At 38.8% G+C, this 17,193-nt stretch overlaps 1 protein-coding gene and 1 long non-coding RNA gene across 11 annotated transcripts in view; one reads left to right on the top strand and one right to left on the bottom strand.

Moving 5' to 3' along the window:
* Positions 1–2,698, top strand: part of LOC139182660 (uncharacterized) — a 53,815-nt gene extending 51,117 nt beyond the window's left edge. The window contains exon 3 of the long non-coding RNA XR_011566165.1: positions 1,726–2,698. This is a non-coding gene — a long non-coding RNA (uncharacterized lncRNA). The remainder of the gene's footprint in view (positions 1–1,725) is intronic.
* HEPACAM2 (HEPACAM family member 2) overlaps positions 1–17,193 on the bottom strand; it is a 61,233-nt gene that overhangs the window by 5,942 nt on the left and 38,098 nt on the right. For all 10 annotated transcript variants that reach the window (XM_070787499.1, XM_019959682.2, XM_070787492.1 and 7 more), the window contains 4 exons: positions 4,681–4,806; positions 4,568–4,592; positions 4,438–4,475; positions 2,754–2,827 (listed from right to left, as the gene is read on the bottom strand). In XM_070787499.1, coding sequence (XP_070643600.1) covers positions 2,754–2,827; positions 4,438–4,475; positions 4,568–4,592; positions 4,681–4,806 — 263 coding nt within the window. The remainder of the gene's footprint in view (positions 1–2,753; positions 2,828–4,437; positions 4,476–4,567; positions 4,593–4,680; positions 4,807–17,193) is intronic.

Consider the following 17,193-nt stretch of genomic DNA (forward strand, 5'->3'; position numbering starts at 1 on the left):
TCAACATGCATTTTATTATTGCAAGTGGCATTTTTGTTTCATTAACTCCTGTTTCTTATATTTGATGCTGTTATTCTTATAAATACTGCTTTCTTAGTCCTTAGCTAAAGTCTGGCTCCCCTCCTCGTCCCAACTCACCCTATGTTCATTGTACTTGTGGTCGCTTTCAGTCCTTTGTATTTATATAGTCCTACCTGTAGAGGACTCTGCACTATACAGATGATCTGAAGAGTCCTTTATTTCATCCCCATTTGACTTGCCAGATCACTTTGGAACATCTTAGCTTCAGGTTTTTCTGGAAACTTCCTATTTCCATTCTACTTGTTAAAGCTTTCACAACAGTCCTAGGCTATGTGATTCAATTCATACCATCAATTTTGTGTCTAGGGAACTTTGGTTCAGAGTCTGGACTTAAGATCAACTCTTGATTTTCTTTGGTATAGGGGTTTTCAGGGGCTATGAGAAAAGCAATCTACAGGACTCTCTGCTGTTGGGCGGTTAAGACTTTGCCTACCAATACAGTGAGTGCAGGTTCTATTCCTGGTGAGGGGCTAAGATCACACATGCCTCCTGGCCAAAAATCCAAAATGTAAAACAGAAGCAATATTGTAACAAATTCAATAAACACTTTAAAAATGGTCCACATCAAAAAAAAGTCTTTAAAAAATTTTTTAAAAAGCAATCTATATAGAAAATGACTAATTTACTTACCTAACCTAATACTAGAGCTGTTAGCAAGTAATAAATTTGTTCATTCCATGCCATTGCTTTCTGTACAATTCCCCAAAAGAAGTGCTAAATGGACAATGAAAGGTATAGCAAATAGACAGAGAAGGAGTATTCATCATTTCATGTATCACGAGAAACTAAAAGATGGATTCTGATTTTTGAAAACTCATAAAGTTAGTAATTCATTCCCCTTCTTAACTTCAGTTTTGAGATCTTGGTAATGTTATTATTATTCCTTTCTCAAAGCCATTGCACTCAGCTGCTAATCTTCACACGATTCTGGCTGCTTCTAACATGGATCCTTTCCCCCCTCCTTCTTGGGTTGTTCGTGTTGGTTTCTCACTTCTTCCCAAAGCACCTGGAACTGCCAATGAAAGCCTCCAGCTGATTCCTCAGGAGTTTTCATCTCTGAAGATGGGTATGGTTCCAAATCGAGTTATTCCACTTACGACAGATTCCCCGTGGCTCAGATGGTAAAAAATCTGCTTGCAATGCCGGAGACCTGGGTTTGATCCCTGAGTTGGGAACATCCCCTGGAGAAGGGAATGGCTACCCACTCCAGTATTCCTGCCTGGAGAATCCCATGGACAGAGGAGCCTGGTGGGCTACAGTCCATGGGGTCACAAAGAGTTGGACATGCCTAGGTGGCTAACACTTTCACTTTTCTCGTATGTAATCAAGCATTCATTTCTTGGCCTTAGGTTCTTTAGAACTGTAGCATTTTGAGTAGAGATCCTCTCAATACAATCTTAAAACTGAGTAGTGGTTAATTGCAAGAATAAATTTAAAGTTTCTTACATAGAACTCACCCCTTTCCAATGCATCCCTAGGAATAAAATATAACTTCAAAATTCATTTCCCGGTCTTATCAGGCTTCAGTTTCCTGCTTCTCCATTTAAAAGACATGCCTGAGAGGGGTGCTTGCTGTCATGATGAGGAGCTGTCTCTGAAATAACTGATCCACCAAATTATTTATTTTTGTCTTTTTGGTTGTAGAAGTGAATGGTGAGCCTATCCTGCCTGAGATGGAACAGGACACGCAGACTTTGCAATGCCGTTTTGCCCTTTACCAGTGATGACGTGGATGCTGGTGCTATGACTCACCCACAAGAGGATGAAATTCCATCATTCCCCTGCCATTACTCACTGGCATTTGAGAAATAAAGCCTGTGGCCAGGTAACTTGCTGGATGAACCTCAGAACCTTAGAATTCTCCGAACAAGTGAGACAACCAATCCCAAATGGCAAATAGTTTTTAAAAATGGAAATGAAAATGCCCAAGAGGCAGGTAGTTCATTTCAGGGGCCCCTTTCTTAGGTGAACTATCACAGGGGAATAAGGAAACAGGAAAGATCAATTGTATATAAATCTATAAAAATGTTAATGAGCCGATTAGCTCAGAGAAACATTCTATTTGTCTCTTAAACAAAATTGATTGCTTCAAAGACCTTGTCTGTGCAGACTGAAAAAAAAAGCTTCAACTGTATAAAAGTTCTCTTGCACCTTCAGAAAAAAATAAAAATATGTACCTGCATATTTTGGGTTTCTACATTACCTTTCTTCTGAAGAACATAAAGTACCTGTATAATCAATTGTCTCTGCAATGTCCTCAGGAGATATGAGGGGGAATTAAAGGGGAAACTAAATGACAGAGAGAGTCAGTGAAGAGACAGTCCACTTATCAAAGTGATGCAGAATGATTTAAACCAGGGTCTCTCCGTCCCTCTTTTATTCAATTCTTTTGACCTTCAACCGAGCTAATTCTCTCTCCACTGAGCTTACCAGGTAAAGAATGCTTATGAATTCGTGTAATTTCCTTATTTGTGTTAGCCTTTTTGATAGAGGCTTAGAAAGACACTTTAGCTCCCCAGATCCAGCACCATCATTCCTTATAGAGTGAGTCAATACGGCTGAGGGTAGCGCAGCCATTGGACTGCAGCACCCCCATGTTCAAAGGAAGGCTGCTTACACCTCTGCTGAAGCAGAATGCTACTGCTAGGATAAGCAGCCTCTAGAAAACCAACCCTGGCAACACCAGAAGCATCTGGAAAAGCAACAAATTCGTATATTCCAAAGTCATCCAGCGCATCCTCGTGGCCTGAAATGGAAAACAAATACTCCTTACAAACCAAATGCCTTGAACTGCGATCGTTATACTTTTTTTTTTTTTTAAAGAAACCTTTATAAAGTGATCTTTATGGTTTGCTTCAAGTGGTATGTGTATAAAACCAATTTAACATTTCCCATTGACTCAATGGACATGAAGTTGAGCAAACTCTGGGAGAGAGTGAAGGACAGGGAAGCCTGGCTTGCTGCAGTCCATGGGGTTACAAAGAGCTGGACACGACTGAGTGACTGAACAACAACAACAATCCTCTATAGTCATGCTGCCACCAAGTAGTACTGGAAATCACTCCTTTTGAAGCTCAGAACTGAAACTGAATTGGGACAATTATTCTTAAAGTCTGATGTAGGAACAGTGGTGTATCATATATATTCAAATAAACACATGTGGGCAGCCTTGCCCTTTGTAACTTTCAGTTACCTGAGACTTATAGCCACCAAGGCCTCAATCTGTCGATCACAGCAGCTCTTAATCCACCCATAATATTGCTGTATCCTGGTAGATCTAACAGAGTCCACCAGGACTAATAATAAAAAAATAAGCGACTAAGAGCTTCCCTTGTGGCTCAGCTGGTAAAGAATCCACCTGCAATGTGAGAGACCTGGGTTCGATCCCTGGGTTGGGAAGATCCCCTGGAGAAGAGAAAGGCTACCCACTCCAGTATTCTGGCCTGGAGAATGCCATGGACTGTATAGACCGTAGGGTCACAAAGAGTTGAACGTGACTGAGCAACTTTCACTTCACTTCATGGCTGCCTATGCATACAATAGAATACACAAGTCCAGTATCACCTAAACTATCATCTGTACAATGTAGGGTGGCTCTTCCAGATAGTCTCTGGGAGCTTTCAGAACTCTGACACTTTATTATTTGTGAGAAAGGACTAGATACGGGGAAGAAGACCCATGTTTACTAAGAATCCAGGCATTGTATTAGGCACTTATTACACTGGATTTAATTCTTAGAGCAATCCTGAGAGGGCGTTATGAGCTCTATTGTAGAGATGAGTTGAGGTCAGGAAAAATAATTTTCCCAAGGTGACACTGGGGAGAAGAGGCACATATGGGACAGAAATCCAGCTCCTTTGACTCTAAGGCCTGAGCAAAAACCCCACTGTTAACATAACAACTCAGGCGGGAGTCAGAAGTGATGGCAGTGAGGGGAACCCCTAGGGTCGGAGAAGCTGCAACCCGGGGGACCTCCCTTTCCTCTTCTCCCTGGACAGGAGCTGCCAGCACTGTGTCTGCTTTACAAACTGACACAGTGAGAGAACACTTGGGCAGTTCCAAAGTTGTAAGAGGATCAATGGAATATGGGTCAATGATGGTGGGCGAATGGTAGTCTCTCTGAGCCTGAGTTCTCTTGCCTGTAAAATGGTGTTGAAAGTGTCTTTTGGGGCTTATCTTACAAATCTATGTGACCTACAGAAAACTAATACAAGGGATAGCACTTCGTGAAGTGAGGGCAGTCACCCTGGGAGGGGATGAATTCTGTTATCTCAATAGTACATTGTATAGAATAGTTAATATTAACAATATATGTTAATAATGATAATACACAGCCCCTCTCAGCCTGGCCATTACCTGAAAATGTTCGTGCTTTCCTGTATTCTGTTTCTGGCCTGAAAAGACAAATTGGTGTTTCTGTCAGTCTTAATCATTGAGGAGAAAGCATTCAAGAGAAAAATTATTTTCATAGAAACATATGCATTACCTGCCTTCTAGCTTTTGTTTTATAACTAAAAACCAAGAAAGAAAAAAACACAGTAAGATACTTTTTAGTATACATATAAACCATTCATATATATATTTAAAAATTTAACCTACCTTTGTAGGGTTGAAATTTTTTCCATAAGAAAAGAAGACACATGGATATAATCAAAAAGAGTGATATTCCAGTTATACTTGCTAAAGGGGACAATGATTTCCCTTTCTGTGCAAGCTTCTCTATTCCTAAATAAAAAGACAAGTATATTTTAATATTTTTATTAAAGATCAATAATAAATTATTATATAGCTTGGCTTTATGCTTTATTCTAAATGAAACAGTATTGCAAATGTATATATATTACACTACACACTCACACACACATATATACACACATACAGAGTCTGAGCAAGACCTAACAGAAGGAATACATTTATTTGAGAATACACACTAAACTTTCTAAGGATATTTATGATTGGAAATGTGGTGAGCTGTTCAGGATAATACCCTTGTGTTATACTAGATGTAGAAAATAGCTCATGTCATATTTTTCAATAGTGTTTGCTAGCATGTAAGTTGGATCTGTTTGAGCTCATTGTATGAACATCCCCAGATGCTAGGCTGCTCTCTCTCTTCCCATCTCACTCTTTTTAACACCGTTCATGTATGTGGATTTTCTAGAGTGGTGGTGAGCAATGAAGTAATGAAGCAAGAGTAATGAAGCAAGAGGAGAGGTGTTAAGTTTAAATCATTACTAATTTTTGACCAATAAAGAGATTTTAATCTCTAAAATAAAATATGTGTGATTGTCAATAGAATATTTTAAGTCCCACTTTCGACTACAATTTACTTTGGTTTGCAAGTCATTCCTTTTGTTAATATTCCTATATAAAATATAGTGCTAATAGCTAACACCTGTTGAGTGCTTACAATACATCAGGCTCCATTCTAAGAGTTCACGATACATATTAACCCCTGGATGTCACAACAATGCTATTAGGGAGGCCTCAGAGGGTAAAGAATCTGCCTGCAATGCAGGCAGACCCGGGTTTGCAATGCAGACCTGGGTTCCATCCCTGGGTTGGGAAGATCCCCTGGGGGAGGGCATGGAAACCCATTCCAGTATTCTTGCCTGGAGAATCCCCATGGACAGAGGAGCCTGGTGGGCTACAGACCATGGGGTCGAAAAGAATTGGACACGACTGAGTGACTAAGCACAGCACAGCACATTATTAGTATTATGCCCTCTTAGAGATGGGGAATCCGAGGCTTCCCTGGGGTCACTCAGGAAGTAAGTGGCAGAGTCCAGATGAGACCCCAGACTCTTGACACTCTGTGCTTCATTTTGATGCTGTTTTGACAATGTTTTGACAAAATTTACTAAGTATGGCAAAGTTGACACTAGTTTCAGACTACAACACGCTTAGTCAGAGAGTTAATCTATGAAGTGGAAATTGTTGTGACCTTCAACAAAAGCAAGTAACAGATGTCTTCCATATTACATGTGAATCAGGTATTGATGTGGACTTGAATGGTGGTAGCTGCCCATCTCAGTCCAGTTGAATGTGGGGGTGACAGCCATGGGATGTCACTTCCCTTCTGCCATGGTGGAGAACAGCTTGGGCATCTGGGTGTGGTGAAGAACACGGTGGAGACTCAACTCTGCAATAAATATCCAGCCTGCATCCTGTCGACTTCTACCACAAAGACTTGGCTGAGGCCTCCAGCAGCCAAGATAAGGATGAACACTTAATCTTTCCCTTCTTTCACTGTGGACCTATATATACTCTCAGCTTTTCTACCTACATCACTTGCACTTTTTAATCTTCCCTGAATCTTGTTATAATGTAGTGTATATCATATATGTTAAACTCCAGTTAAAAAGTCAGGGGAATCATGATATCTCCTTGAATTGCTCTTGTTAGAGAAGACTCTTGAGAGTCCCTTGGACTGCAAGGAGATCCAACCAGTCCATCCTAAAGGAGATCAGTCCTGGGTGTTCATTGGAAGGACTGATGCTGAAGCTGAAACTCCAATACTTTGGCCACCTGATGCGAAGAGTTGACTCATTTGGAAAAGACCCTGATGCTGGGAAAGATTGAAGGCAGGAGGAGAAGGTGATGACAGAGGATGAGATGGCTGGATGGCATCACCAACTCAATGGACATCGGTTTGGGTGAACTCCAGGAGTTGGTGATGGACAGGGAGGCCTGGCGTGCTGCGGTTCATGAGATCACAAAGAGTCAGACACAACTGAGCAACTGAACTGAACTGATATTCGCTTTAAGTCCTTAAGAGTTTAAGCAAGTTGCTTTTCATCACCAAAATCTTTACTATTTTAGATGGTATGTTTATATGTTTCTGGTAGGTATCCAGAGAACTGTGTTCTTAAAATGTTCCTTTTTTTTTCTTTACATGTTTAAAAAATCTGTTTATTTGTTTAGGCTATGTTGGGTCTTTGTTGCTGTGTGAGGCTTTCTCCAGTTGCAGTGAGTGGAGGCTACGCTCCAGTTGTGGTGTGCAGGCTTCTCCTTGCAGTGGCTTCTCTGGTTGCAGAGCGTGGGCTCGACGGTGCAGGGCTTCAGTCGTTGTGGCACGTGGGCTCAGTAGCTGTGGCACACGGACTCTGGAGTGTGCAGGCTGCAGTGGTTGGGGTTTGTGGGCTTAGATGCGCTGAGGCGTGTGTGTTATTCCCACAGCAGGGATCAAACCTGTGTCTCCTGCCTTGGCAGGTGGATTCCCAACCACGGGACCACCAGAGAAGTCCTCAAAATGTTATTTTTATGGCATTACAATAGATATGTAATATTTACTGCTTTTAAACAGGTTGTAAATTAAACTTTTTTCAATTTTGGGTAGAAGAAATAAAATCAAGGTAGTATAAAATGAACTAGAATTGCAACTTATTGGTTTTGATCTAGACCAAAACATCACAAAGCTTATTAGAAATTTTTCTTCCTTTTCTCTCGGTTAATAATTTGTAGAAAAAGTTACACTCTCCCACTGTTAGAATGCTGGCCTTTTAGTTGGTAACTGTTGTAGCCTTTGGGTGATCACTGCTTGAGGTCTAGGCCTTTCTTCAGATACCATGCTCCTACTTCACAGGTTTGTTTTCTCTAAAGAGCTGGGCAGTGCTGAATGCGCAGCTTACCTCTAAGGGCCTGGATTTTCATAGCAGTAAAATGAGGAGGCTGGAGTGACTGGCTTTTAAGTTCTCTTGTTGCTTGGATATTATATGATTTGAGGCAGCCAAGAGAGTTTTACATGAAGTTTACGCAAATAGGACACTATATGCAATGGTATGGAGAAGACTCTTGAGAGTCCCTTGGACTGCAAGGAGATCAAATCAGTCCATTCTAAAGGAAATCAATCCTGAATATTCACTGGAAGGACTGATGCTGAAGCTGAAGCTCCAATACTTTGGCCACCTCATTTGAAAAGACCCTGATGCTGGGAAAGATTGAAGGCAGGAGGAGAAGGGGACGACAGAGAATGAGATGGTTGGATGGCATCACAGACTCAATGGATGCAAGTTTTAGCAAACTCCAGGAGATGGTGAAGGACAGGGAAGCCTGGAGTGTTGCAGTCCATGGGGTTGCAAAGAGTTGGACATGACTGAGCGACTGAACAACAACAAGAACAACAATGCAGTGGTAAGCTAATAACTGAGTATCAAAAAAGCTATATGCGCATATCCACATACAAAAGTTATAAATTTTACTGATGTGAAGGATGTGTGGCCTAATTTAGAATTAATAATAAAGTATGCAATACTCTTTATTGCTAATTCCATATATCTAACTGATTCTTATGGCTTGTTTTTGTTGATTTTTGCTGAACTTGTGTATTTTCAACCATATTTTGAAACAATTAGATTTAAAATAAATGCTTGGTTATTATCCAATTCAGCAAAGAAATAGTTTACATCAAAGATAAACAAGTGTAACTTCACCATGAATGTTGGTTGACATTTATGAAGATGAACCTGAAACAATGGTGGCATTTGTTGGAACTTCATTTAACGGTAATTTGAATAACTGCTTTGTTAAACTGGATAATAGTTTTCGAATACTGGAAGAACTCAAATATTTTTTGGCCATATATAATGTAATGGCTATGGAAACAATGCACTTTCAAATTTTCTCTGTATTATCATTTCATCACTTAAGTGTAACAATCAACAATTTTTCCATCACTCTCATATATGGCAACAATCTTATTAATTGAATAATATCCCCTGAATTCTGTAGTTGTTGTGTGCAATATTCATATTATTTCATTTAGGTCAAATTGTTTTTCTTTATTATTGTTAGGTTTTTGACTGCTTGTTCTATCAGTCACTGACAGGAATATGTTAAAATCTCCCACTCTGTGGATTTTTCTATTTCTCTTGTCAATTTTTGCTATTTATTAGATGTACTTGGATGCTATTCTAGTAGATGCATATAAATTCAGAATTTTTATATCTTCCTGATGAACAGATCACTTCATTTTTATGAAATGTCCATTTTTAACCTGAAGTAATATTTCTTAAGAAATATATCTAATTCTTATCTAATTTCTTTGGTATTAGTGTGGCCACACCAGCTTTCTTTGGACCATTTGCATGGCTTTTTTGTTCACTCATTTACTTTCAGCATCCTTTATATAATTTATATCTCTTATAAGTATTAAATAGTATTTTAATACCTAGCTTTACAATACTTGTCTTTTAGTTGGAATATTTAGTCCATTAATATATAATGTAATTATTAATATATTTTGGTTTCTAACTATAATCTGATTTTTTTCTACATATGCTACATTTTTGCTGTCTCCTTTTTTGTCTTAATTTGGTTTTATTAGGAGTTTATTTTATTCCTCTTTTCCTCTCTATTTGTTTGTTATACACTTTTTGTCTCTTAGATTTTAGAGATGAAAAAATAATCTAACCAGAATTAATACTTTTAGGCAAAATATTCTATGACATAAATCACAGCAATATTTTCCTATATTAGTCTGCCAGGGCAAAAGAAATAAAAGCCAAAAAACACAGTGAGACCCAATAAAACTTGTAAGTTTTTGCACACTCAGCAAAGGAAACCATAAACAAAATAAAGAAGCAACTTAAGAACTGGGGAAAAATATTTGCAGATGATGCAACCAACAAAGACTTAATTCCAAAATATATAGACAGCTCATACAGCTCATTATCAAAAAACCAAAAAACTCAATCAAAATATGGACAAAAGACATAGATATTTCTTCAAAGAAGACATACAAATGGCCAACAGTCACATGAAAAGATGCTCAACATCACTGATTATTAGAGAAATGCAAATCAAAACAATGCAGTAATAACAACTTTCATATTAAAGATGTTCAAGCTAAAATTCCAATATAGGTCTCAAATTTAATTTAGTGGTGCTGACTACAATTCTCTGCTCTTTCTACCACTTTTGCCTGACCATTATATGAGAAATAGAAATTCTTTAAATCATTGCACCCAAATCTACTTGGTTCTACCAACTGGAACTACAACAAATAAATCAGACCCTGCATGATGCCACATCGATTGTTTGATGAAGCTCTTACTTCTCCCCTGAGAAGTCTCTTCTTCAGATCCAGTATCTCCAGATGATATTCTTTATGTGACTGATTTTCACATTCTCTACCATTTCAGAAGTACAATTTTAGAAGCTCAACAAAGCTATTCAATTTTACTTCTCAAGTATAAATTCAGAAGGACCCGTACTCTGGTGTGGCTATCAATAAGACAGAGGCAAACAGAATGGTCTGAGACACCAGCAGTGATACAAAAGCAAAGTAACAGCAGAAAAAAATTGATAAGAAATGCTAAATAATAAAGTGGCATGATTTAAGATACAGCATATTACTTGGGCACCACTTTTAGCAAGTGAATTCTCTTATTTGTTCATTTTAGATCCAATTACTGAAATAAAAATTAGCCAATTTTCAGATATACACAATCAAATTTAGGTGCATTATATATGTATAAAACCAAATGTACATTTGTTTCCCATTTATTTGGTATGGGTATGTCATATCAGTAATAATGAAAATAATAAAAGGAATTAAAAGATGAAGAAACAGTTTCAGAGAAATGAAAATACACGTCATAGTCAGTAAGTCCTAGAACGGAGACTGGAGAAATACATTTTTTCCCTGATTGCAAAAAATTTAATGGTTTTAACAATTGGCAGGTAGGCTCAATATATTCACTTTTTCCTCTAACCTTTTCTAACACCAGGTTTGATGTACTCCAACTCTCTCACTTCTTGATAACCAGACTGCCTTCACTAAAATTCAATATCCCCTAGTCCCTAGAAATAAATTCAATGCTAATTTATTTGGGTCAACTGTTTACAATACACTTTACAATGAAAAATATTTTAATATAGTCTCAGCTGTTTTTCCCCTTCATCTTTAAAACATGCTAATAATTATTATTTCAGAGTGTTTCTTGTAATGCTGAAGTTACACTCTGGCATACACTGGCTCTGCCAGGCGCTCCTATGATTCTGATGCCTTGTAGTAGGTTCAACAAACAAGGACTGGATGTTTAAATGAGATAAGACACATCTCCTCCCCTCTCCTGCATTTTTAAATTTTTGTCTCTTTTACTTTGTGTTTCCTGGAATGACAGAATTTGTACATTCTGTCCTAGAGGGGATCCAATGCATTCTCTTTAGCATTACTTCCTTATTTCTTCAGGCTCCTTCCTTATTGCCCTCTAGCCTCTCTCCCCTTTGGCTTCTGTTAGCCCTCCATCAGAAAGTATCCTGAGGTGACTAGCACCTGTCAGCTCTAAACCTTGGCCATGGCTAAGGCCAAGTATCCTCTCCCTGGAGACTGAAGAAGAGAGGCAATCCTTTTCTCAGAACTAATGATCTTCCCTGTTTAGGCCCCGTTCTCCTCTAGAGCACCCTGATTCTCTCAACACACTTCTCATACATGGAATCTAGAAAAACGGTACTGATGGACCTATCTGCAGGGCAGGAATAGAGACGCAGACGTCGAGAATGGCCGTGTGGGCACAGTGGGGGAGGACAGGGCTGGACGAACTGAGAGCGCAGCACTGTGTCAATCTATCTCTACGCTACCATGTGTAAAATGCACAGCTAGTGGGAAGCTGCTGTATAAAACAGGGAGCCCAGCCCAGTGCTCTGTGCTGACCTAAAGGGCTGGGGTGGGGGTGGGGTGGTTGGGAGGCTCAAGAGGGAGGGGTGTATATATATATATATATATATATATATATATGTATGTATGTATGTATGTATATATGCTTGTGAGTGATTTGTGTTGTTGTATGGCAGAAACCATACAATCCTAAAGAAAATCCAGTCCATCCTAAAGGAAATCAGTCCTGAATATTCACTGGAAGGACTGATGCTGAAGCTGAAACTCCAATATTTTGGCCACCTGATGCGAAGAAGTGACTCATTGGAAAAGATCCTGATGCTGGGAAAGGTTGAAGGCAGGAGAAGAAGGGGATGATGGAGGATGAGATGGTTGGATGGCGTCACCAACTCAATGGACGTGAGTGTGAGCAAGCTCTGGGAGTTGGTGATGGATAGGGAAGCCTGGTGTGCTGCAGTCCATGGGGTCACAAAGAGTCAGACACAACTGAGTGACTGAAATGAACTGATGGCAGAAACCAACACCAATTGTAAAGCAATTATCCTCCAATTAAAAACAAAACAAAACAAAGCAAAACACTGCTTCTCTCTACCAGAATACACAAAACTCACCAGGTTCAGTATTTGACATTTACAAAATGAAAAATGCCAGATTTGTCCAGGATGAAATCAAGTGGCACAATTGCTGTGGCGTCAGCTCCCAGGCGAGTGTGCTGAGGAGAGATGGATTTCTAGAACCCAGACTGCAACTAAGACGACAGGGGAATTCTGACCTCACTGCCACAGAGAACATACAGGAATCCCAAATGTGGTTCTGGACACTTGCAGCAGCTCCCCTCTTCCTTCTTTCAGAGAATTCTGTACTCTTTAGCACATAGCATGCCATTCTCCCCCTTATTTAAACACGATTGACTCATTTACTAAAGCCCTAGTACAAATGCTATTTGCCCCCTCCTTAGGCAAACAAATAAAATGAAATAACATATTAAGTGCAAATATAGGCAAGAGGTGTGGTATCCATGGTATCGCAGCCCTGCTGTTTGAGAGACTGCACCTACAACAAGACAGCCATATGCCACCAGTCAGCTTGTCTATTTCTAGATCAGAATGGAGTCCTGAGGTCGCTCCCATCCAGTCTGTAAGCTGATTATGGCCAGTGATTCATGTTCCTATGGCAATGAAGATGGCCTCCTGGGGGCATGCTATTTCCACACCCTACCACAGCCCCACCCGACAGACACAGTTGTTCTGTGATAGATGCTCAGGGGATGTCACCTAAGGCTCCAGGGTCTGGATGTAAGGGTTGCAGCTCATCTCAGTTGTTATCCTCCATGATCTAAAGTGAAATACATCTCCTGGAAATCTTAACCAGAGAAATTTCTAGGTAGTTAACAGAAATCAGTAAATTCATTTTCCTGCCTAGGAGTAGGGTCATTTTGCCATTCTCTTCTTTAGGAAAAGTTGTGCAATTAGAAATAGATACTAAAAAATTAGAGATTTTGCTGGATCACATACAAAAATATTTCTACTATGGCTAAATCTCAAATTGTGGCCATGTGACTCTTGAGAACTCTAATAACTTGTACATTGGAATGTTGTCATGAAATGTGAACATTTGAATTCTGATTATAAACATTTTAATTTTATGTATATTGCATGTCACAATAGTGATTTAGACCCAGTTAAATTTTAAAGTAGGGATACTTGCATTCAAGAAAGTCTTTAATTACGGTAATAAAATCGTTGTTCTTCCAAAATATGAATGCTAAGTTATTACTTTAATTGCTATTCTTTTCTTGAAAGTTACATACTAGGTATTACTTTTAGTTACAAATATTTCATTATTTCTCACTAATATGAAAGTATACATGTCTGGATAAACCAGAGTATCTATTTGTTTATAGCATAAAGTTGGTTAAGGTGATAAAATACTATCTTGTACAAATATGTGACATATCCTGTATATATGTGACATATTTTTTAGACATTGATACTCTCAGTCAACGTCAAGGGAGACAGTTTACTCAGTGGTTAAAAAAAGGGGTTTTGAATTCAGATATTACTTTATCACTGACTAGCTGGGTGACTGCCTATTTCCCCTGTTTTCTTTAGGATATCTCTACTAAGATACAGAGAGGTCCACTGATAATTTAGATGTGAATCATAGTCCAAAGAGGGGGGAGGCACCATCTGGTTTAGTCTTAAACGGGCAGGAAAACATAGAGCTAATAGCCACATTCTCTAGTCTTCCTCTCCTGAACTGAAAGTCCCTATCAAATAATCAAAACCTTTGATTATTTCTAGTGCTTGTTGTTTTCTTTCCAAATTTATGACTACATAGTCATCTTTGACTCCTTCTTCCTTTGCCTCTCGTGTCTTATTGCTGAGTTTTTTTGATCGGCCACATTCTTTGCCTCATTACAAACAAAAATGTTCTGTTTCTTACAACTGCTGCTGCTGCTAAGTCACTTCAGTCGTGTCTGAAGCCCACCAGGCTCCCCCGTCCCTGGGATTCTCCAGGCAAGAACACTGGAGTGGGTTGCCATTTCCTTCTCCAATGCATGAAAGTGAAGAGTGAAAATGAAGTCGCTCAGTCGTGTCCGACTCTTAGCGACCCCATGGACTGGAGCCCACCAGGCTCCTCCATCCGTGGGATTTTCCAGGCAAGAGTACTGGAGTGGGGTGCCATTGCCTTCTCCGGTTTCTTACAACTAGACTCTGGTTATGTCAAATGTAACTTGGTTTTAAAAATATCTCAAAGGCAGACATCTCACCATTCTAAATTATTTTGCATTTTCCACAGATATTAATATAGGTAGCTCATCAGAATGGATGGTCAGTAAGTGTTCAGCTGACAGTTACAAATGATGTCCAATGTTTTCATGTAGGTTGTTGTTGTTGATTCCCTAAGTCATGACCCACTCTTTTGCGGCCCCATGGATGTAGCCCACCAGGCTCCTCTGTCCACGGGATTTTCCAGGCAAGAATACTAGAGTGGGTTGCCATGTCCTTCTCCAGGGGATCTTCCTGACCCAGATCAAAACTGCAACTCCTGTTTAGCAGGTGGATTTGGACTCTTTACCACTGAGCCACCTGGTTTGTTTGTACCTTTAATTTGCATTGTAGAGATTCATTGATTTGGAAAAGTTTCTAAAAATCAAATACTTAAAACACATTAATACTACTCATTTTCTTTGCCATTTGCTACTGTTTAAGTTCTGTGGACATTTGGGGATTGGAAAACAGCTCTACAAACCACAAAGAGGTCATGAATGTTGACAGCACTGAATCACTCTGAAAAATAAGCACCTGCTCTTCTTATTTACAATAATAACAAATGTCTGGTCTCTGTACAGGTCAAACAGGTTTTTTAGATTTTGCAAAAGGTAATTATTTGATATTAAGACTGGACTTTGGTAAAAAGATCTGAATCAAATATTGGGGGATTCTGATACTATGATGATAGCTTGGCTGAATATTATGGAAAAAGTTTAGGTAGTAAGAAAGGTTTCAGTGCAGTACACACCTACATATCATAGACATGTTCTCACTTGCAGTGAGTATGAGGAACAAGTCTAAGACAACATCCAGATTGCCACAAAATTACATACTTAATTATGCTGTTTTTAAAAATTATGTTTCAGTTAACCACTGAGGTAAAAAGCTGGTTAAATATATTAAAAACTTGGTAAAATAGAAAGTAAACTATGCTGGCTGTTTTCTTACATGCCTGCCACCCACCCATATCAGGCTGTGAGCATCTTGTTAGCAGGAATTATTTTTTTCAGATGGCATTTACCCTAGTATTTGGTCCATAACAGGTGTCAAATAATGAAAGATTGATTGCCTGGTTTATATAACCCTAAACACCCTGGTGGCTCAGACGGTAAAGAATCTGTCTGCAGTGCAAGAGACCTGGGTTTGATCTCTGGGTCAAGAAGATCCCCTGGAGAAGGGAATGGCAACCCACTCCAGTGTTCTTGCCTGGAGAATTCCATGGATAGAGGAGACTGGTGGACTACAGTTCATGGGGTCGCAAAGAGTCAGACGTGACAGAGAGACTAACACAAACACATACATGTTTTTGAGACCTATAAGGAAAATATGTCATTAACTACTGCCCAAATGAAGCATAATTCAGGCACTGCATTGTCCAATATGATAGTCACTAGATATATGTTAGCTACTAGAAATACTTAAATTAAAATTAACAGGGACAAAATAAAAGCTTCAGTTCTTCAGTGGCATAACCATATTTTAAGTGCTCAAAAGCCAAATGAGCTATGGGAACTTGAATAGGATTTGCATACTACTGTTGTGTAAAAACTGTATAAATCTTAATTATGTTGCATTGGCTCATAGTGCTTTCCAGGTCTACTATATCCTTCTACTTTTCTGTCTATTCATTCCATTAATTTTTCAGAGTTTGATATTGAAACTCCAACTAAAACTTAATTTATCTACCTTAAAATAACTGCAATATATAGATAAACTACATATAACTTTGTTCTGTGTTTTCCAAGTCTCCTGTAAATTGCTTTTGTAATTTAAAAAAGAAAGAGGAAAAAAAGAAAAATATCCAAATGAGGCTAGGAAGTACTATATTGTACTAGGAGGCACAATATAAAGAGAAACTATATGTAACTTTGTTCTGTGTTTTCCAAGTCTCCTGTAAATTGCTTTCGTAATTTAAAAAAGAAAGAGGAAAAAATAAAAAAAATCCAAATGAAGCTAGGAAGTACTTATATTGGATAGAGCAGATATCAAACATTTCCTTCAAAGCAAAAGTTCCACTGGATAGCACTCTTCTATGAAGCATTTTCTTCATAAGAGTAAAAACAAAATCTTACCATGTTTGTATGTAAGTTCCAGTGTACGCAGATGATTTTTGCAAATATGAATACCCTTGATTTTAGGGAGTCTTGGGAAGACCCCACCTCCATATATTTATCAATCTGTATATTTATAATAGTCTTACAACTCTTAATGGCTCATTATGAGTTTTTAAATAAATTTAATGGGCTATGGAGAAAAAAAAGTCACCATAAACAGGTGGGTGTCTCGCTTGTGCTTGCTGGATATTCAGATCCCATTTACGAGCTGCCAGGTCCTGATCCGAAAGGTCTGAGGTATCTTAATGAAAATACATTATTAGATATCCCCATGTGATTCTGATGCACATGGCCTAAGGGTCAAGTACTGAAAATTCTAAGGATTATATTCTTGTTTTACTTATTAAAAAAAATATGCATTGACTTTCTATGTAATGGGTCCTATCCTAGGCACCAGGGCTATAAAGACAAAGAAAGAGAAGGTACAAATGGAGAAGATATTTAGGAGGAGAAGGGGAAGGAAAAGGAAAAGAAGAAAAGAAAGGAGGAGGAAAGAGGAGAGAGGAGAATGGACTTGAGAGATAGGAAGAAAGGAAAATCGACAAACTTGATTGGATGTTGGGCCGGGCAATAAGTAAGAGAAAAGAGTCTGGGATGGCGT

The sequence above is a fragment of the Bos indicus genome, chromosome 4 (genome assembly GCF_029378745.1).
Source record: "Bos indicus isolate NIAB-ARS_2022 breed Sahiwal x Tharparkar chromosome 4, NIAB-ARS_B.indTharparkar_mat_pri_1.0, whole genome shotgun sequence".
In the NCBI taxonomy this organism is placed as follows: Eukaryota; Metazoa; Chordata; class Mammalia; order Artiodactyla; family Bovidae; genus Bos; species Bos indicus.